Source organism: Nannospalax galili, unplaced genomic scaffold (assembly GCF_000622305.1).
Source record: "Nannospalax galili isolate Female #2095 unplaced genomic scaffold, S.galili_v1.0 scaffold768, whole genome shotgun sequence".
NCBI lineage: Eukaryota > Metazoa > Chordata > Mammalia > Rodentia > Spalacidae > Nannospalax > Nannospalax galili.
Window position 1 is genome coordinate 2,781,542 of NW_008360317.1, and position 23,201 is coordinate 2,804,742.

The window sequence follows — 23,201 nt, forward strand, 5'->3', positions numbered from 1 at the left end:
CCACCACTTACTGGCTTGCTCTCCTGGCCCCTGCTCAGCCTGCTTTCTTATGTAACACAGGCCCACCTGCCCGAGGGTGGCACCACCCACAGTGATCTTGGCCCTCCCACATCACTCATCAAGAAGATGCCCTCAGACATGGCCACAGGCCAGTCCAATAGAGGCAATTCCCCAATTGAGGTTCCCTCAACCCAGGTGTGTCAAGTTGACACTAAAGCTATCCAGCACAATTCCCTAGCACTGTAAATAATTGGTAATAATTTTAGAACACTTATAAATAAAAACATTTCCAAAGTGTCCTTTTTTTCCTTAGTTAATTTAAGAGAACTACTTTGATTTAGGAACTCAATTATTTACTTAAGATCTCTGGTTTCATATAGTACATAGTTTCATAGGTTTCATAGACTATGTTGTTGCATGGTGATTATTCATGAAAGGAATATAATCTTTCCACTCCTGCAAATTAGATTTATTTGGTTAATAAGTTCTTCTAGAACACAGCTCTAGAATTGGTAAATCTAGCAATCAAGCATTAGGAGATCTTTAAATGTTTTTTTTCAGACAGGGTGTTGATGTTTCCTAACTGGTCTTAAATTGAGTTAAAGCAATCATCCTACCTCATTTTCTCCACTAGCTGGGACTAGATATTCACCACCACACCTGAATTACCAGAACTACTTTAATAAAATTTTTTTAATGTTATTTTTATTTTATGTGTATGAGTGTTTTGCCTGCATATATGTAAGCGCACTATGTGTCTGCAATGCTCTGAAACTAGAGTTACAGACAGTTGTTAGCAGCCATGTGGGTGCTGGGAACCGAGCTTGGGTCCTCTGGAAGAACAAACAGCAAGTGCTCTTAACTACTGAGTCATTTCTCCATCCCCTTTAGTAAGATTTTTTTTTAGTGGAAAATGTAATTACTACTTATGACTAAAAATGGAGAGGTAAGAGGTGATAACATCTTGGTGCTGGGACCAAACTAGCAATAAAAGATGATAGCACCCATTATCATCTGATGGCTAAGTTTCTTTTGGCATCTTGAAACATCTTCTCCCAAATATGTGTTCCATACTCCTGAACTAATGCTTAGAATTCTGTGTGCCCTAGATATTTGTATTGGATACGTTTCTTATTGCTGTGACCCAGTACCAGACAAGAGGGTTTATTTTTGGCTTCCAGTTTGAGAAGATGTATACGGCAAGGAAGGGAGCATGATGTAGCTGATCACATTGTATCTTTGGGTCAGGTTGCAGAGAGAGCAGAAAGTAGGGATTGGGCTATTAGACCTCAAAGACCACCTTCAGTGATTCACTTCCTCCAGCAAAGCTCTACCTCCTAAGGGCTCCCCAGCCTTCCAAAACAGTGCTATCATCTGGGGACCTATTATTCACACACATGAGCCCATGAGAGACATTTCACATTCAACCACAAGCAAGCATGTCCAGTCCAGTCTTTTGACACTGCAACACAGGTCTGTGACAGTGGTTCTCATGGTAGAAGAGATGGCATTGGAATAGGGAGATAGAGTTTATTATGAAGTTGATTCTTCAGTTCTCTATTTGAGAATCATAGTTCTAAGAAATCCACAACATCAGTTGAACTATGAATTTGAGATACTTGATATGAAATTTTGTCAGTAATGTCTTCTTTTATACTAACACTTCAGAAATTCTTTTTTTAAAGAAGAAATACCAAGAAAGCTTTTTATTTTATTTTATTTTATTTTATTTATTTTGGTCTTTTTTTGAGACAGGGTCTCCCTGTAGCCCCAGCTGGCCTGGAACTCACTCTGTAGACCAGGCTGGCCTTGAACTCACAGAGATCCACCTGCTTCTTCCTCCCAGTGCTGGGATTTAAGGTGTGTGCCACCACACCCAACCAGAAATTCTTTGTAATATTTATTTAGTGTGTAGATGTGTTTGTGTGTATGCATGTGTCTGTGTGATTGCAGGTGCACATGTGCTGTGTGTGTGTGTGTATAGGTCAGAGGACAACTCTCAGTGGTTGGTTCTCACCTTCCACCTTGCTCTGCATCAGGATCTCTGTGTACTTCAGGCCTTCAGGCTAGCTGATCTGTGAGGTTCAGTCCTCTTCTCTCTCTACCTCCCATCTTGCTATAGGAATGGTGGGATTATAAATGCTCACTCTCCATTACACTTTTTATGTGGGTTTTGGGGATGGAACTCAGCTTGCTAGGCTTGCATGAAAGTGCTTCTCTCCCCTGAGCTATCTCTCCAGCCCTAAAGCATCATTTTTAAAATTTTAGATAACACAGAAAAACCCACTGTTTTTTTTTAAAAACACACACACACACACACACACACACACACACTCAGTTATTGTCTTTCTGTGTCAGTAAATTTTCATTTCTTCTTGTACTTTGTTCCTTTATCACCTTAATTTCCTGTAAATGAAAGTTAGTTATAGAGTGAAGGTTTTCATTAGCTGTAAGTTAGCAAAATCTTCCAGAATGTCCTTTACAGCCATTTAGTCAAAACCAATACCCAGTCTAGAGAATATACTTAGTGTGTCTCTTAATTCCTTTTAATCTAGTGGGATCCTTGTTTTTCATGGCACTAACTGAATAGATAGTGGTTTTTGTTGTTTTTTTTGTTTTGTTTTTTTCTTTTGGTCTTTTTTTTTGTTTTAAATACAAAGGTGTGCTGTATTTCTTAATACTGAACATTTAAATTCTATTTGTATTTCTTTTTTTATTTCAGCAAAACAAGCTATTGATCAAGGGAGATCTCCAGTTATAATAGATAATACTAATACACAAGCCTGGGAAATGAAACCATATGTGGAAATGGTAAATATTAGATATGAGTGGGTTTTTAAAAAATTCTTGTCAGTTTTTTCATATTCTGAAGTTTTGGTTAATTTGATCCTTATTAAAATATTTTCCCTTGTTTTCTAAAGAGATTTGTTGATCACTTCATTTTTTTTTAAAGAATTGGGAATGGTGCTTATGATGATTTAAATATGCTAATCTTGTTCATTTTTTTTTTTGGACTTGAAGATAATTGGAATTTGTCCAGTTTGGTAGTCTTAACATTTTTCTAAACCACATTATTTTACTAAATAGCATTTTTCCTGGTTGAGCAATCTTAATATTGTCAGATGAAATTTCTATCTGTCTGCCTTCTTTTTACTTTAAGAACTGTTGTCTGGGTTTTTGTCTTCTTCCCTTTGTGTAGGCCATAGGAAAAGGATACAGAGTAGAGTTTCATGAACCTGAAACTTGGTGGAAGTTTGACCCTGAAGAATTAGAAAAGTAAGACACTTGTTTTTATTGAATTCTTTTTTTCTTTGATTTTCTTTTACATGGCAGTTTCTTTCCTAGATTTTCTTGGTTACTTATAAATAGGGACTACTACTTTGTACTTTTTGTTAAGAGCTTTATCATGTCGAAACTACATATCTTTTGCTAAATGTGTTTGATACTTTTTCTCTCTCACTTTGAATTCCCATATTTCAATTTACTGAATGCTAGTATAGTCCAAGAGATTTGAGGTTCCTTAGTATTTAGTGAGGTCACTTTTTCACCTTGTCCTGCTACCTTCATGTCCCCATTTTAGGTCCCATTGTCACCTTTGTATCTTGCGCTTCCTTTTCCATCTTTCTACTACCTGCCTACCCAAGAGTTCTAGAATCATTGTGTTTTGGAATTAAGGTTTTTTTTTATCTTTTAGGATGGTGATATTAGGGCATTTGCCTTGCTTTATTACCTCCACCAGTTTGAGGCACTATGTCATGGTCAAGGGTTCTATTATTTCTTTTTTTGTCTTTTTTCCCTGTAGCCCTAGCCATCCTGGAACTCACTATGTAGACCAGGCTGGCCTTGAACTCACAGAGATCCACCTGCCTCTGCCTCCCAAGTGCTAGGACTACAGGTGAGCGCCACCACGCCCGGCTCAGGTTCTAATATTTCTATAGCAAATTATAATTAGTCATTCTAAGTTAGAAATATTCTATGTGATCTAGTCTGTGAGGCCAAATGAGCTCAGATATGGTTACCTTTTCTGCCATCTGAGTTAGCAGGAAAACAGGTTTTGTGGCTTGGGCTGATTTTTTTTTGTTGTTGTTTTTATTGTTTTCAACATCATACTGGGAAAGTTAAGCCTAGAGCCTCATGGATGCTAGGCAAGTACTGTACCACTGAGCTGCATCCTTAGCAGAAAACTGAATTTTCTCCTCTTAACTAGATTTCATAACTTGTAGGAGATTATGGACTCTTGTACTCTCTGCCTTACCCTTCTGTTTGTGCTTGCCATTACCCTTTTCTTTCATATCAATGCTTTTCCTAACACTCTCTATTCTTTCTCTACTTTGGTTCTCTTTTTCATAACAGCTTTATTGGGGTATAATTAACATACCTTACAATTTAAAGTTTACAATTCAGTAGTTTTTAGTATATTCATAGAATTATATTTCCAGTACTTCCTTTTTTAAGCTATCTTGTTTTTCTCTCATCAAAGTTTGCCTTCTTCCTGCTTCAAACTCTTACTTTTTTACTTTTTTGGTGCTAGTGATGAGTCCAAGGCCTTGTACATGCTAAGCCCACATTCTACCGAGAAACCATGTTCCTAACCTTTGAGCTATTTTATGTATGGGTTCCAAATAATTTGTTTCCCCAAACTATTATTCCTTTTGACTACCCTTGCTTTATGAGTTATGTACGATACAGTGTTAGAGTCATATTAATAGTACTATATGGCCTTGTTTTTTTTCGGTTTGTTTTGTTTTTGTTTTTGAGATGGGGTCTCCCTGTAGCTTCAGCTGGCCTGGAACTCACTATGTAGACCAGGCTGGCGTCGATCTCACAGAGATCCATCTGCCTCTGCCTCTAGAATGCTGGGCTTAAAAAGGTGTGGCCTGTCTGGCATTGTTTGCTTACCAAGCTGTATGCATTACACTTGAGGTGGATGAGACAGAAATTTAAAAACTAAAGATAATTGAGTTATGCCATATAAGTGGCTGAATGAGTGAATGATTAAATTGTCATGTAGTTATGGCTTCATTTGTATTTCAGAAACTGTTGGGACAATAATTTCTTAATATAAATTAACGAAGTCATTTCACTGATATGTAGCATAGTTTGAATTTTGGGTAGAAGTAAGTCATGATTTTGGCATCTTGTGAATTTAGTCCTATTTTACCAATTATTTTAAGTTTTATTTTTTTCATGGTGTTGGGGATTGGACCCAGGACCTCAGGCATGCTAAACTAATGCTGTACTACATAAATACCCCAACATGTTCTTGCCAATTTTATTTATTTATTTATTTATTTATTTATCTCTTCATCCATCCATCCATCCATCTATCCATCTATCCATCCATCCATTCTTTTTGAGACAGGGTCTACCCGTAGCCTCAGCTGGCCTGGAACTCTCTATGTAGACCAGGCTGGCCTTTATCTCATGAAGTGCCAGTGCTGGGATTAAAAGCGTGCGCCACAACGCCTGGCTGCCAATTTTTAACCTTAGATCTCTATTTTTTCCTTTCTGTCTTCTCTCTTTTTGCCCTTTAAATTTTGAATGTAAACCTAAGATTATAAAAGTTAGTATTTGCCTATTACACAAAGAGCTGGGCGTGGTGATGCATGCCTGTGATCCCCAGCACTAGGGAGACTGAAGCTGAGCAAAGTTCTTAGACACGTGCATTTAGCCATCGTCTTGCCATCACACTGCTAGCACTTCAGAAGCTCTTCATACTCCTCTCCTGTTACAATTGCCTTTTAGCCCTTCAAGCTGTCAGTTGCTTTTTGACCTGATCATCTCTTACTTGCTTACTTTTCTTGGAAGTTTTTCATGTAGTTTTTGTATTAATACCATGGTATATTTTTGCCTTTTCCAACTTAAATGTGCCTATATAAATAAAATCGTATATAATGTGTTCTTTGTATCTAATTTTTTTATTCAACATTATGTTGTGGTTCTAATAACAAGGTACTGATGATAAAAAATTGTTTTTTTCTTTAGGCATTAGGAACTGTCATAAAGTGACTTTTAAAAAATTGATATTTTTAATTTTTTTATAACTCCCAGGAATCCATCCATTTCTTCTCTAATTCTCAAAACACGTCTCATAATCTTTCTTAAGAAAAAATTTTGCAGCCGGGCATGGTGGTGCATGCCTTTAATCCCAGCACTTGGGTGGCAGAGGCAGGCGGATCTCTCTGAGTTCAAGTTCAGCCTGGTCTACATAGTGAGTTCCAGGACAGCTGGGGCTACAGGGAGACCCTGTCTCAAAAAGACAAAAAAAAAAACAAAAACTTTGCTTTTTTGCTATGTACCTAATACCTTCAGTGAGCAGTTATGTATGAAGATGTCATCAATGAGCATTTCCCTTTGCTATAGCCAATATAATCTTGTTTTATAAAATGATAGTAAACAAAGTATATCTTCTAATTTTGTTTGTAAATATTAGATTCTCTTCTGTTGATACAGTAGCTGAATTCCTAAGCCTTTACTTTCTAAAAAAAAGAAAGAAAAAAAGAAAGTTTTAAAATCCTTTTCTTTTTTGGTAGGAGGAATAAACATGGTGTGTCTCGAAAGAAGATTGCTCAGATGTTGGATCGTTACGAGTTTCAAATGTCCATCTCTATTGTAATGAATTCAGTGGAACCATCACAGAAAAGCCCACAGAGACCCCTTCCTCTCCAGGAGACACAGAGGTGCGGAGGCTCTCTAGGCTCACATAATCAAGTCTCTATCACAGATAATTACTAAGTTGGCTATTTTTGGCTAACATGTTGGTTGCTCTTGAAAGCAAATTAGTGAGCCTGTCTTAACTTTTAAACAGTTTCAAATAAAAAGAAAACAACTATATTGCTTCACAAAGGATGTCCCAGCAAGTTGTTTAAATTCTAAAGTACAAATAAAAATTATATAAAATTGTATTTTAATGTTTTTATAATCTTTTATGACAATACTTCTGGTCATTACAAATACAATGAAAGGAACTAGGTTTTTTTTTCTAAAATTGAATTTTAAACTAATTTTTACCTATTTTAGATGGTGCTGAACTGCTTTTTAAATAGTTTATACTTTAAATTTTCATAAACACTAACGTTTTCTCTTCACGACCTTAAATACATAAGAAACACCAGCTTTTTACAGTTAGAACTTTGTTGATTCCTTTAACTTGGTATATAAATAATGTTTCAGCTAATTCATAAGTGTGACAAAATTAGCTCTAAGCCATAATTAGCATATCACTAAGCTCAAATGCAAGACAGGTTTATTAATTATGTGGTGAATTTTCTTCATAATAGCTATCAGTGATGTCCATGTCTGTTGTAATGAATTCAGTAGAACTGCCCCAGAAAAGCATACAGAGACCCTTCCTCTCCAGGGAAGACAAAGGTGGGGAGGCTCTCTTCTCTCTAGGCTCACACAATCAAGTGACCCTAAATGATGGTATATATTATATAATCTATACATATTCTTATGCCATGTCTCTACCCTTTGCTGTTTGCCAGATCTGGAAGGGGATACAGAGTCAAGTCACTATGTAGTTAAAAAGCTTTTCAGGCATTTCTAATGTTCCACTTTTCTTTGTTCAGTTTGATGCCGTATAACTCTTAATATAAAAATATTTCAGGTAATTGCTTAGCACTGGTCAAGAACATTTGTGTCATGTAGTATTCTATTTCCTACAGTTCTCATTCTTACTGTGAAGCCAGCTATATTTCTTTCACTGAGTAGTTTTTTTTTTAAATTAGATATTGTTCCTTCATTTAAAATTTAAAAACTGAGATACATTTCATTTTAGAGTCTTGTAATTCATGCCTTCCTTCACACATTGCTTTGCCTAGTCTGTCCTTTTAAGCATTTCTCTTTGTAGTATAAGGGAAACAAACATAACCACCTCTTATTACAGTACCTTTATTCCAACTGTTTTATAGAAAAATATTTCTTTAGTCATTGATCTATTTTTCTAAGAAAAATTCCAGCCAATTACAATGTAATTTAAAAAATTTTTATTGTCCTATGTATATTTTGTATGATAGTTCATGATCCTTAAACTAACTAGCCTGTCTTAAGTCATGTAATCTTTCTTTGTGTGTTATTTTAAAACCTTTTACTGTTCAAGTTGTGAGGCTGAAAACTAGATATAATACTATCAAGACGATATTTTATTACATTGCCTTTGCTGAAAAAGGACTGGTTTCTATTTATATATTCTATTTAGTGCTGTTTATGTTCGAATGGATACTGACTTTATCTTGTTTAGTACATGTATATATTTGTTCATTTTAACTAAATATGTAGTAGGAATATGCTAACATGTTCTGTATGTATATATACATTATACATACACTCTTAGAGTAAGTTTTTAAAATTTGGATTTGTGTTTCGTAGTATATTTAAATTGGCACAGTTTGAAAATCATACTAAAGTATTAAACTTACGGATAGGTAAAGCAATTGTTAAATATACTGTGTCTTTAAGAAACTTCATTTAGAAGTAATAGTACTGTAATTTAGTTTTTTACTTAATAAACTCTCAGTTACCAAATATATTTTGACCATATAGAAGATTGCGTTTGGGAGAAACAGATTATGAAGAAATAGATTTCTACATTTTATTACAGGTTCAACTTTATCTCCTGATACTTTTTTTTTTTCCTGTCTTTTTGAGACAGGGTCTTTCTGTAGCCTTAGCTGGCCTGGAACTAATTAAGTAGACCAGGCTGGCCTTGAACTCACAGAGATCTGCCTGCCTCTGCCTCCCGAGTGCTGGGATCAAAGGCCTGCACCACCATGCCCGGCCTATCTCCTGATACTTCTAATAATAATCATTCAGAGATCATTAATCATTTCTGTTTTTTTTATTTTTTCAAATTATAAATGCTTTCTTTCCTTTTTTTTTTTTTTTTTTTTTTTTTTGACACAAGGTCTCCCTGTAACCCCAGCTGGCCTGGAATTCATTATGTAGACCAGGCTGGCCTTGATATCACAGAGATCCTCCTGCCCCTGCCTCCTGAGTGCTAGGATTAAAGGCGTGCACCTCCGTGGCTGGTTATAAATGCTTTTTGAGGCATGGAAGTTAGCATTCTGGAAGACCTTTTTTTATTTTGAGACAAGGTCTCTATCTAGCTCCAGCTCGCTTAGACCTTGCTATGTAGACCAGGCTGGCCTTGAACTCAGAGCGATCCACCAGTCTCTGCCTCCCAAGTGCTGGGACTAAAGGCATGCCCCACCACACCCAATAGAAAATTACTGAATAGTTTCCCCAACCATTGTGTTTAGGTCTTTTTTTAAGAACAATAATAAGGGGCTGGAGAGATAGCTCAGCAGTTAAGAGCACTGGCTGCAGTTCAAATCCCAACACCCACATGGTGGTTAACAACCATCTGTAATTCCAGTTCCAGGGGCTCCAAGACCGTCTTCTGTCCTCCTTAGGCACTGCATGACACGGTGCACTTAACAGGTGCAGGCATAACACTCATACACATAAAGTAAAAATAAATAATTTTTAAAAAAGAACAATAATGATGAATATGGAATGAAGGATACTAAAATCAGTAATTTTAAGACATTGATGACTGGGTGTGGTGGCACACGTTTTTAATCCCAGCACTTGGGAGGCAAAGGCAGGTGGATCTCTGTGAGATCAAGGCCAGCCTTGTCTACATAGCAAGTTCCAGGTCAGCTGTGACTACAGGGAGACTCTGTCTCAAAAAACACCCCCCAAAACCCCACATTGATTGGTACTAAAAATTGATAAAAATATGAAATTTACCTGATAATTTTTCAACATCTTTTTAAAAAAATTTATTTTTAAGCCGGGTGTGGTGGCACATGCCTTTAATCCCAGCACTCAGGAGGTAGAGGCAGGCAGATCTCTGTGAGTTCAAGGCCAGCCTAGTCTACATAGTGAGTTCCAGGACAGCTGGGGCTACAGGGAGACCCTGCTTCAAAAAGACAAAATATATATATATATTAAATTTTCTAGTTTATGTATTTTGAAAGGGCTCATATTTTAAATGAAATTGAAAGTGTTCAATTTTCTTTGAAATGTTCAGATTTTACTCAGTTAGTTGTTATTGTAGTAACTAGTGCCTTGAGCCAGATGATTTGCCCCTTGTTGCATTGAAGTTTAATGTAATATTCTGACATGAGCACAGTAACTGAAAAGGGTTAAAGGTTTTGTTTTGTTTTTAAACATCTGCAGTCAACATGGAATGATGCTTTACACTGGCGTTATGGCAAAAAATTAGCTTATTTTGGTCCAGTGATCATTTGGAATAGATAATATGGTGGTGGTACAAAGATAGATTGAGTTAGTGATTTTAAAGTTAAATTTTATGGGTCACAATTGATGAATTTTGTTTTTGAATTTTGTAGCTTCAGCTGTCCTGGAACTGGCTATGTAGACCAGGCTGACCTTGAACTCACAGAGATTCATTGGCCTCTGCCTTCCAGGTGCTGGGATTAAAGGCATGTGCACCATGCCTGGCTCAAAGTCAGTTTCTTGGCGTCTTGGCGCATGCCTTCAATCCCAGCACTCAGAAGGCAGAGGCAGGCAGATCTCTGTTGAGTTCTAGGACAGCTGGGGCTATAGGAAGACCCTGTCTCAAAAAGACAAAAAAAAAAAAAAATTGTTAGGTATATTATGACTTTATTGGGTAAGAGAAATTGTATTAATAGATTGTTGTGTGTCCTGTTTACTGATGGCTTTCTCTTTATAGAATGAATAAGATTGGCATAATTTTTTTTTTAATCTTTTTGAGACAGGGTCTCCCTGTAGTCCCAGCTGGCCTGGAACTCACTGTGTAGACCAGGCTGGCCTTGAACTCGCAGAGATTCACCTGCCTCTGCCTCCTGAGTGCTGGGATTGAAGGCATGCGCCACCAGACCTGGCTGGCATAACAATTTTTATTTTATTTTTTAATTAAGGTATCATTAAAACAGTTAGGTTCCCTATACAGTTAGGTCCCCTGGCTACTTACTTATAGATGATCCCAGGATGGTAAGAAGTTGTATTAAGTTGGTTGAAATAGATTGTGAAAGAGGAGGGATTAGTAGTTATCTTGATTTTTTTTTCTGTTCCTTATTTTGTAAAGTAATAATTTAGATTAATTTCAGTAGATTCAGATTGTTAAATGTTTTAAGCCTAAGAAATTCACTCTTGTGCTTTGTAAATTTCAAAGTGAATCTTGAAAAGTGTATTTAGTGCAACTACACTTTAAAAACTGGAAGAATGGGGGGCTGGAGAGATGGCTCAGGGGTTAAGAACACTGGCTATTCATGCAGAAGACCCAGGTTCGAATCCCAGCACCCACATGGCAGCTAACAACTGTCTGTAACTCTAGTTCCAGGGGATCTGACAGCGTCTTCTGTCTTCCACGGGCATTGCACAACACGGGTCCACTTACCTACATGCAGGCAATGTGTGCATACACATAAACTAAAAATAAATACTTTTAAAAAAACAAACTTGAAGAATGATTATAGTTGAGAATCAAAATCTTAGATCCCAATGAACAGAATAAATTTTTAATAGAATATATGTGTATATATGTGATAATTTTAGAATACTCTGAGGAAATTCTTTGTATGTTGTCAATACCAGGTTGTGCACAGAAAGTAGAGGAAGGAGTACCACAAAAAATGCTCAGTGGTTTCTGTTTGTCTGCTTGTTTAAATTTTTTAATTTCATTTAAAATTAATTTTGTGTGTGTGCACAGCATTCATCTGGAGGTCAGAGGGTGATTTAAAATAGATGATTCTCTCCTTCCACTGTATGTGTCCCTGGGCCTGAACTCAGGTAGTCCGGCTTGTTGGCAAGTGTCTTTACCGACAGGAACATCTTTCAGGCTTACAAATAACTTTTCAAAAAGAGCCTCCGTAGTAAAGAGAATGGATTTTTTTCATTTTGGAGGCTAAGGGTGTATGAATTTTTGTAAAAAGTTTTTAAAAATTAAGACAGGGTCTCTCCCAGCTGGTTTCATTGCGTAGCTAAGAATGACCTCAAACTCTTGGTTCAAGGAGCTCTTGGGTTGTTTGCCTCTCAGCGATATTAGTAGGTAAGGAAAATAGAACAGTATGTTCATTGTGGTTAAAATTGTGTTTAAATGTAGTAGAGTTCATTGAAGTGCCTTTTAAATTAGTATTTGGCTTATTGTAATTTTGTGTTTTCACGTGAGAAGTATAAAATTAAAGTTTTACTCTTAGGGTTAGTTTATCTGCCGCTTTCAGTCATTGTAATAATTATACAGCTTTCTTACCATCTCCAGCTATAGTTTTGAACTCTTCAGATGTTTTGCTTTTGGTTATTTTAGTATAAGAAAATGAAGACCATTTTATTTGGGAAAGGATTGCAGGTTCTTTCTCTGTATCTTTTCCTCCTCCTTAATAGTCTTAGAAATCACGTTTCTTTTTCTTTCATACAGTCTTTCCTCTGTGTGCTTTCTTTTTCTTCTATCCATTTTCTGCTCTGCAGTCTTCCAGTTAACCTCATAATGCTTTAAATGAAGATGATGGGATGGTAAGTGACGGACAAAACCAAATATAACTTCTTTTTCTTTTTCTGTGTTCCACTCTACTCAGTGTTCTGCCATCAACTTTGTAGGCCACAGCTCAATGGTTTTTTTTTTACCCTATAGATTAGTAGAATTTTTTATGTGAAATGCTTAGAATGGTTTATAAAATCTGTCACTGTGTCCAGGCATGATGGCACATGTCCAGATATCTGAGATTGAGACCAGCCTGGTCTATGTAGCAAGTTCGAGGCCACCTAGAGTTTAGAGACCCTGTCTCACAAACAAAAACAAAAAAACCAAAACAAAATAACTCTATCATTGTGATACTAATTGGCTGAGAGTCTCATGAATCTTGCATAATAAATAGCTGGATGCATGGATTTTACAGAAAAATTTGTAGTAACCGAATTACCAGTTGCCATCATAGACTTGAGCTGATAAGTTTTAGTGGAAAATTGCTAATATAGAATTCACTGTTATGTCATGATTGAAGTTGCCCTTCAAAAACTGATTTTGAAGGAAAGTTGATAGCCATTTTGAATTCAGCTTTTACAGGTGGTTCTCTGTATTCTCTAATGCTGTTGCAACAAGCAATATGAATTTTATAGTCATAAGCCTTAACTTACACTCATTTAAATAACTACTAGGAATTTAATACCTATCAGTGTTAAGCCATAGTCAAAATACAGGATTATGTAAGTGAAACAAAATATACAGTTAAGCAATTTATCCTATGTATTTCTCTAGTAAGAGATGGAACTGAATTCAAATCTAGGTGACACTATATCCCATATTATCTTTAAGCCATGTGGTCTTCTTTTTCTTTCAATTTACATTTTTTTAAGGTCGGAGAGAAATTCCAGTGAAGAATTGAGTGTATCTTTATGATACTTTTAATTTATAGGACTAGAAGGTATGTTGAGTATTCAGAGAGGTTGAGTAATGAAATATGTAAGTAGCTATTTAGAATTCCATTTTTGAATGTCAAGTTTGAAAATAGAGAAATTTATATCATTTAATATTTAAATGTTTTATACAAATTATATATTGATTTAATTAATGTTTCAGCAATATCTTTTCATTTGAAGTTGTTTATATATGTGCTGTTTTAATGCTTAACATTTATTTTAATATTTTCTTACCTTATTTGAAATGTATAGTATTCAATAAATGAATTTTTAAATTAACATATATTGAGGTTTTTATTCATAATCAGTTTTTAGGCACTATTTCCTAAAATAGGTCAACATTATTGATAAATGATCTTATTTTTTTTTCTTTTCTTTCTGATTATTTTAAGTGTGTTCATAGTAGATTTTGGTAAAATTGCATCTTTCTCTTTTTTGATATTTTAAATTAACTTTCCAAAATTAAAAATTAGAGGAGGCAATTTTTTTTTGTTTGCTTTATAAATAACATTGAACAAAATAATTAAATTCTATAAGGAAAATCTCTATAAAGTGAAGAATCCTTTTGAGTATTTTGTTTTAGTTGACTTTAAAAAATTAAGAGAACTGGGTCTTACTTGGTTTTTTTTCTTAATTGCTTAAGAGTAGTTTGTAGTGCTAGACATGGTAGCACATACCTTTAGTCCCAGCACTTGGAGGCAGAGGCAGGCGGAGCTCTTGTGAGTTCGAGGCCAGCCTGATCTGTATAGTGAGTTCCAGGCCAGTTGGGGCTACAGGGAGACCCTATGTCAAAAAGACCCCCCAAAAAAAAAGAAAATCTAGTAGTTTGGTAGTTTATAGTGTTTTCTGTATCATTTCAAATTGTCAGGACAGTAGTTGAATTTTTTTTTTTTTTTTTTTTTTTTTCATAGAGCCATAAACACATAGATACCAAAGAGTTAATTTGCGTTTTTTAAAACCTCCTTCCCAATGCCGGCTCTCATTCCTGCATAAAATCTCCATGTCCAGACCTCCAGTTCCAGGGGATCCAATAGCCTCTTCTGTCCTCTGTGGACACTGCATTACACAGGTATATTTACCTACATGCAAGCATAACACTCGTACACATAAAATAAAAATAATAAAATATTTTTTTAAAAGATAGGTTTCAGTTCAGCAAACTGAAAAACTGTACATAATGATATTGTTATAGTATAACACTGGGTACTGAGGCAGTTGTAACATTTTATTTAGAATGCAAACAAGTATAAGCATAGGAATTGGGTTAAATGTTTAAATAATTAAAAATAGTAAGAAAAATATCCTTAAAATTCTAGGAAATAATATGAAAGCAATAAAGCTAGAAGGGTAGTTGTTAGAAATAATATTTACCCCTCCCCATTGTTCTTTTGCTGCCTGAAAAGCAGAAGAGGCCAAAATATAATATTAAGGAAGATTATATTAATCCCATAAGAAGTGTAAATACTGTACTTTCTATGTATCTTTGTTTTTAACAGGAGCTAGTAAATACTGTTTGGTTTGGGGGTTTGGGTTTTTGTATTTTTGAGACAGATTTTTCCAGTAGCCATAGCTGGCCTGGAACTTGCTATGTAGACCAGGCTAGCCTCCATCTCACAGGTAACCATTGCTTCTGTCTGTCTCCTAGTGCTGGAATTAAAGTTATGTGCTACCATGCCGGGCATTATTGTTGAATATTAGATCTAGGCTCTGGTCTTCTCCCCAAAACAGTCAACAACCCTTTGATATTATGAAAACATTAATCAAAACAGCAGTTTTATAGAGCAGTTTGTTACACAGTCATGTTTGCTACTGCTTCATGTGTCTAATGTCATACCATAGTCCCTTGGTCCAGATTTATGGTACCAAGAATCTTAGATGTGATTATGACCAACAAGTGAAATCTTAGAATACCATTATACCAGTAAGTAGAGTGAGCAGAGGCTTTTGACTGTGTCTTTTAAGACCATTTCTTGCTTTTAACATTTTACTGAAAATTCCCAGGCAAATTGGGGTATGTACTCCAGGTCTTAAAGTGATACACTAAAAAGTTCATAATCCTTTCCAGAAGTTCTTCCAGAGATCTTCAATATTAATTTCAAAACAAAAGCCCCCCCCCATCCTAGAGCTTAAATTTCTTAAGTTTGAAAATATTAGGCCGGGCATGGTGGTGCATGCCTTTAGCACTTGGGAGGCAGAGACAGGTAGATCTCTGTAAGTTCAAGTCCAGCCTGGTCTACACAGTAAGTTCCAGGCCACCTGGGGCTATAGGAAGACTCTGTGTTGAAAAGACACCCCCCCAATAATTAAGCAACCATAAAGAGTAGGTATTTCTGAGCATATATTTACATAATTTTACATAATTATCTTTAATACGCATGTACACACATATATATCAGTTTATTACGTGCCTACTGCAAGCTAGGTTTTGGTTATTTTACAGCCGAAGGACACTTTTCAAAATGTCTGTAGCATGGTTTTAGTAGAAAAGTCCATCACTTATTATGCAGAGTCACACAATCTGAATCGACAGTATCTTCTCTGCTCTTCTGTTTCAGTAGAGGGTAGCTCCTTTAATCACTAAGGCACTGTACTGTGGATTGCAACTCTAACCTTACTGGGAATCTCTCTTCATTGCCAAGTATTACTTCTCTCTGTAACTTCAACCTTGCTTTCTTTGATTTTTTTTTTTTTTCCCATCAACATTTAAGCGTAATCAAGTCTCTTATTTCTAGAAATTCTTCTCTCTTGGCATAACTTAGCATAATAGGTTATACTTAAACCTGTTCATCAATCTACACCTATTGCCTTTTTCCTCATTTCTCACTGTAATATTCAACTTCCTTCCACACCATCATTCTAAGTTGACTTAGATGGCGCTAGAATGTTCATTTGAATTGAATCTTATTTGCTGCTTGTCTTATTTGACCATTCTATAGAATTTGAGCTTTGGTCACCTTTTCATTAAAATATTTGCATTAGGAGGACCGGCAAGATGGCTCAGTGGGTAAATCACTTTCCATACAGGTTTGAGGACCTTAGTTCGATTCCTGAAACCCACATAAAGCCAGAAAAAGAACCAACTCCATGAAGTTGTTTTTCCATCTCCACATGTGTGCTGTTTCACATACTCTGCCAATCATAATAAATTGGGCCTGGAGAGATGGCTCAGTAGTTAAGAGCACTTGCTATTCATACAGAGGACAAGAGTTTAGTTCCTAGCACCCACTTTTGGAAGCCCACACCCTTCTGTATCTCTTAGCTCCAGGGAGTGTGACACCCTCTTCTGTCCTCTGGGCACCTGCATACACGTGGCACACACACACAAATAAAACATTAAAACATTAAAAAAAAAATAAGCATTTTACCTTCTCATCTTGACATTGTGTTTTTTATTCATATCTTTGTGACTGTTTTTCTTAGTTTTTGATGCTGCTTACTTGATTTTTCAGAGTTCTTTAAATTTCAGTTTTAGACAATGTTAATTTCTTACCCTTGGGTTTTTCTAATGCTCTTATTATTTCTTACTTGAATGTAGTAGTCCCCCCAATGTTTACCACCTTTCTAACTTTATCCATATAACACCTAGTTTAGTCTGAATTAATACACATATATAAGGTAATATGTGTGCCTGTATATGTACACATACACACATATCTCCTCTACACACACATAAATTTAAACTTTTTTTTTTCTTTCGTTTTTTTATTTTCTATATGTATGAGTATATTGTCTGCATGTATGTGAGTGCACCCGTGTCTGTGCAGTGCTGCAGAGGTCAGAAGAGGGCTTCGGATTCCTCTGGAACTGGAGTTAAGGATGGTTCAGGTGCTGGGAATTGAACCCGGGTCCTCTACAAGAGCAGTGAGTGCTCTTAACCTCTGAGCCATCTCTTCAGTCCAAATTTAAACTTCTTAAATTCTATGTAACATAGTCCTTGGCTCTGTTTCTTTTGGACCTTGTTTTTGTTTTTGATGTTTTTGTTTTCTTGACAGGGTCTACCTGGAGCCCCACCTGGTCTGGAACTCAATATGTAGACCAGATTGACCTGGATCTCACAAAGATCATCCTTCCTCTGCCTCCTGAGTACTGGAATTAAAGGCATACACTACCAAACCTGGCCAGAACTTGTTTTTCTGTTTGTAGCCATGTTCACAAAAATCTAAACCAGTTCCTATAATGTTGCAGGTGCTCATTTAGGTGCCCAGTGAACTTATTTTGTTAACAGTTTTGTTGTTGTTTGGGGTTTTTTTGTTTGTTTGTTTTTGTTGGTTGTTTTTTTTTTTTTTTTTTGTCTTTTTAAGATGGTCTCACTGTAGCCACAGCTGGCCTGGAACGTGCTGTGTAGAGCAGGCTGGCTTTGATCTTAGAGAGATCTGCCTGCTTCTCCTCCCAAGTGCTGCTGGGATTTAAAGGCATACACCACCATGCCCTGATTTTGTTAGCAGTATTCATCCCAAATGTATATCTTTTTTAGACTTTTGTCTTTTGAACTTTAGTTTGCATGCCTAATTGCCTATCTTATTTTTCCCTTTTGAGTCCTGAAAGGCTCCTATAAATCTCTAGGATTTCCTGGAATAGTGTATGGATTTAACTTCCCACTGTATTTTGCAAATCCAAAGCTTGAAATCTTTGATACCCACTTTACCTTTTCATTTTCTTTTTTTGTCTTTTTTGAGACAGGATCTCTGTAGCCACAGCTGTTCTGGAACTCATACTGGTAGACCAGGCTGATCTCAATCTCACAGAGATCCACCTGCCTCTGTCTCTTTGAGTCCTGAAATTAAAGGGGTGGTGGTACCACCACACCCCACTGCCTTTTCATTTTCAATCCATCAAGTGGGTTCTTTGAATTTTGTCTTCTGAAATAACTCCTAAATCTATCTTCAAACTACCACCGTTCCATAGGTTTACATAAAGGGAATATCCATGTAATCTGTATCCAGATGAAGAAATAGAGAAGGTTGCCAGCAGCCCCTTATGTCTTGTCTTATGTTAGAGTGATCTTTTCAGAATAATATGATCACTACAGTCTTTCACTTGTTTTCCATTGCTCCTAGGACAGACTGATAACCACAATGTGATAATGAAAACATTGGATTAGGTTACCCTGCTTTCTCATCTAACCTCATGTTTTAATACTTTTTCCTTACTGCTCCTTGAATATGCCACCCTGTTCCCTCTTTCTGAACATTTTCTCCATTCACAGTCCCCTTCCATACTCTCCATGTTTGAGTTCTTTGAGGAATCTATGCATATACCAGGTTCATGAGGCCCAGAGGTACATGTACTTTTTCCTTATTCACTTGTATGTGACTCATGACCCCTCTCCCCTATTTTTAAGCTCTCTGCATCAGGGATTGTACCTGTTTTGTTCACCAGTGCATGATCATCACCTAGCATGTTGACTGGGAAAAAAAGTGTTATTGATTCAGTAATCATAGAATAAGTAATTTTGACTTCCTAAGTTCATATATTGAAAACCTCTTGGTCCTAGAATGTGTATATTTTAGATAGTGTAGTTAAATGATGACCACATCCTTATAAAGAGAAGAGGCAGTTAAGTCACAGACCTACATAAAGAAATGACTGCGTGAAGACACTGGAGGAAGATGGTCATTTACAAGCCAAGGAGAGGTACTTTGAAAAAAACAGTCCTAGCCAGGCGTGGTGGCGCACACCTTTAATCTCAGCACTCTGGAGGCAGAGGCAGGCGGATCTCTGTGAGATGGAGGCCAGCGTGTTCTACATAGCGAGTTCCAGGCCAGCTGGGGCTACAGGGAGACCCTGTCTCAAAAAAGACCAAAAAAAAAAAAAAGAAAAAAGTCTTGCTGAATTTTGATCCTGGACTTGTAGCCAGCGACATGAGAAAAATTTCTACTTTTAAAGCCACCCAGTATGTGCTTTGATGTGCCCTCCAAAAGTTTGTATTAGTAACCTACTCTCTAAGTTCATATGCTAGTAGTATTTTGAGATGGCGCCTTTGGCTGGTAGGTAGGATTAGATAAAATTATAAGGGTGGTGTCCCAACAGTGGCATGGTGACGAACACTTCTAATTGCAGCACTTGGAAAGTAGGTAGAGCTCTGTGAGATTGAGGCCAGCCTGGTCTACATGGCAAGTTGCAGGTCAGCTGGGACTGTAGGGAGACCCTGTTTCAAAAAAAATGAAGACCTAAGTTATAGTACACTTGCTTTGTCTTGTTGTGTAATGCCCTCCAGTATATTGTGATACAGCATGAAGGTGTTCACAAGATGTCAAGCAGATGCCAGTGCCACGCTTTTGGATTTCCCAGCCTCGGAAACTGTGAGCCAAATAAATGTTTTATGAATTACTCAATCTTGGTATTTTGTTATTTTATTGTATCAGTAGAAAACTACCTTAGCCTTATTCAACTAAAACAGATTTTGGTGCCTGACAGTGGGGTGCTGCTGTAACAAATACCTAAAAATGTGGAAATAGCTTTAGATTGTAGTGGTAAATGTTAAAGATTGTTTGATGAAGTGGTTCTTCATAATAAAAATATTGAAGGTGATTCTCAGGGTTTAGAAATAAAAGAGGATTGTGGAGAAAGCATTTGTCATCCTTGACAGACATGTATATCGTCTTGAAAAGTTAATAGAATAGGAGTGTTAAAGGTGTTTCTGGTGATTTCTCAAGAGGAAATGGGAAATAGGTTTCTAGAATTGTTAGTCAAGGCCAGCTTCATTATACAGTGAAAAAGAACTTAGCCAAATTTTTTTTAAGATTTAATTTTTTATTTTTAATTATATGGTATTTTATTATATGTGTGTCTGTATTTGAGTATCTCTGCATAAATGCAGGTGCCTACAGAGACCAGAAAAGGGTATTGGATCCCCTGGGCCTGGAGTTACAGGTGGCTTAAAGCTGCTCAGTGTTGGTGCTAGGAACTGAAATCTGGTCCTCTGAAAGAGCAGCAAGTATGCTTCACCTCTGAGCCATCTCTCCAGCCCTCAAATTGTATTCTTATGTCTTAATTATGTTTTATAAAAAATAGAGCTGGGCATGGTGGCACATGCCTTTAATCCCAGCACTCGGGAGGCAGAGGCAGGCGGATCTCTATGAGTTCAAGGCCAGCCTGGTCTCCCTAGTGAGTTGCAGGACAGCTGGGGCTACAGGGAGACTCTGTCTCAAAAAGACCAAAAAAAAATAGATGCACTCGTAACTGATGAATTTGTATATATTACCTGCAGGTTAAATCTTTTATTACATTTCAGTTTTGTGTCTGTATGTGTGTATGCACAAGTATATGTGTGTAGGGGTCGTTGCATGCCATGGGTCATATGTGAACCGGGTCTCTCCTACTATGTAGGATCTAGGGATCAAACTCAGGTTGGTGGCAGGCACCTTTTCCTGCTCAACTATCTCACTGGCTCTTTCCTGGAAATTCTAAGGAAAATAGTAATGGTGTCGGGTTTTTTGTTTGTTTGTTTGTTTGTTTGTTTGTTTGTTTCATACAGTAAAATGTGATAAAGGTAAGTTGAGGAAGGAATTATTAAGCCTGAAAAAATAAGAACTTGAAGATTTGGAAAAATACTCAGACTGTATTTCAAATATTAGTATGTTCTGAAGATAATATCAAGTTGTTTCTTGTGTTTACTAGATTACTTTTTATGTGACTTGTGGATTTGTCAGCCTTGTCAGCAGAAACTAGTATAAACCAGAATAGAGAACTGGTTATACTAGTGAGATTGCTACCAGCCAAAGCTAAAGGAACAGCCATCAGACAAAATGAAGGGAGGTTTCAGAGTCTATAGGTGAGTCCATAGAGCTCTCTGGCTGGGAGCATGTGTTATTCTTCAGCAAAAGGAAGAATAACCCTGAAGGTGATTCAGTGATCAACAAAGCTGCCATTGTTTCCACAGAACCAGAGGACCCAGGCCCTATAATTTAGGGTTGCTCCTTAGGGTAGAGGGGGTGGGTTACTACATTGTGGGCCTGAAAGGCAGAGCTGCTACCTACATTAATTCAGATAATACAGTATGGAGTGAAGGATTCTTTCATATTCTCATTCTCATATTCATTCATTTCCTGCCTCAGTCTACTAAGTGGTAGGGTTACAGGTGTTAGCTACCATGCCTTGCTCAAAGAGGGCTATTCTTGAGACTTAAATTTAAAGACTAGAGATGTAGTAGTTCCATTGATAGAGTGCTTGCCTAGTTCAGTCTCCAATACCACACAAAAATAGGCCCTGGTGGTGGGTGTGATCCCAGCGTGCAGAAGGTAAAGGTAGAGGGATCAGAAGTTTAAGGTCATCCTTGGCTAAACAGAGAACCTAGGCCCTGTAAAAACAACAGCCCCCAAAAATCCAACAACCCCATAATGTCATTTGCCTTCCAGATTGCAGAGCCGCTCATGGCCTACCTACCACCCCATCTTTTCTGATTACTTGCTTTTGGAATAGGAGTGTATCCTATGCTTATCTCACGTTTGAATTTTAGAAGGAGATAACTTGTCCGGTTCCACAGGTTTATAGTTAGAGGAAGATTTTTTTTCCTCAGGATGAATCATAACTTGAGCCCCCCTATACTTGCTTTAAATGACATTTAGATAGAATTTTAGACTTGAGTTGATGCTCGAATACTAAAATTTGGAGGCAATAGGGGTGAACTCACCATTTGCATATGAGAATGATTTGAATTTTGGTGGACCAGAGGGCAGAGTATTGTGGGATGAATTGTATCTAGTAATGTGTGAAAGTCCTAATCCCTGGTACATAGAAGTTTACTATGGCCTTTAAAGAGGTGCTGGGATATATGGGTGGGCATTAATCCAATATGTGAATGGGGCCCTTCCAAGAAGAGATGAAGACATCACACACACAGGTAAGACCATGTGAAGACATTGGAGATAAATGACTGTCTACATAAGCCAAGGAGAGTGGCCTTAGACATGGCCAACCCTGATGACACCTTGATTTTGGATCTCTAGTCTCCAGGAGTGTATGAAAATAAAATTCTATTGTTTTAGACAGTCTGTCGTAGTATATCATGTGAGTTCTAGCAAATTAGTACTTTTTTTACATTTATTCATGTGTGTATACACTTAGCACATGTGCCATAGCATGTGATAGAAGTCAGAGAACAACTTTTGGGAGTTGATTCTTTTTCTTTTTTTTTGTCTTTTTGAGACAGGGTCTCCCTGTAGTCCCAGCTAACCTGAACTCATTATGTAGACCAGACTGGCCTTGAACTCCCAATGATCTGCCTGCCTCTGCCTCCACAGTGCTGGGACTAAAGGCGTGTGTCATCACGCCCGGCGGGAGCTGATTCTATCCTTCCACCATGTGGATCCTGGATTGAATTTAGGTTGTCAGGACTTGGCTACAAGAGCCTTTGCTTGCTGAACCATTTTGCCGGCCCGTTTTTTGGTGTTTTTGAGACAGGGTCTTACTATGTGTCCCAGGCTATCCTCAAACTTGTTGCAGCCCTGCTTCATCCTCCTGAGTCCTGGGATTTTACACACACACACACACACACACACACACACACAATTTACCTCTTATACCAAATAGTTGAGAGGTATTTGTGAGACATTCTTTCCACAAATCCTAGAATTTTATGTCTCTCCTAAAGTTCATCTGTGGTTTATGAATTCAGGATTCTTGAACAGAATCATTCTAAGAATGGTTTTACTTTTGTTAATTTACTTGACTATTTCAACGGGATAAATTTGTGAAATTAGTAAAATTTAACTTGTATTTTCTTTATACGGCATAAAAGTTTAGCCTTTGTGTGTACAGGTGTGTGGGCATGTGTATGTGTACCTGTGTTGAGACCA

The 23,201-nt window shown here is 37.0% G+C and overlaps 1 protein-coding gene across 4 annotated transcripts in view; it reads left to right on the forward strand.

Moving 5' to 3' along the window:
- The window catches only part of N4bp2l2 (NEDD4 binding protein 2 like 2), a 128,327-nt gene that overhangs the window by 19,961 nt on the left and 85,165 nt on the right, over positions 1 to 23,201 (forward strand). For all 4 annotated transcript variants that reach the window (XM_029559645.1, XM_029559644.1, XM_029559646.1 and 1 more), the window contains exons 3-5: positions 2,723 to 2,811; positions 3,200 to 3,276; positions 6,534 to 6,680. In XM_029559645.1, coding sequence (XP_029415505.1) covers positions 2,723 to 2,811; positions 3,200 to 3,276; positions 6,534 to 6,680 — 313 coding nt within the window. The remainder of the gene's footprint in view (positions 1 to 2,722; positions 2,812 to 3,199; positions 3,277 to 6,533; positions 6,681 to 23,201) is intronic.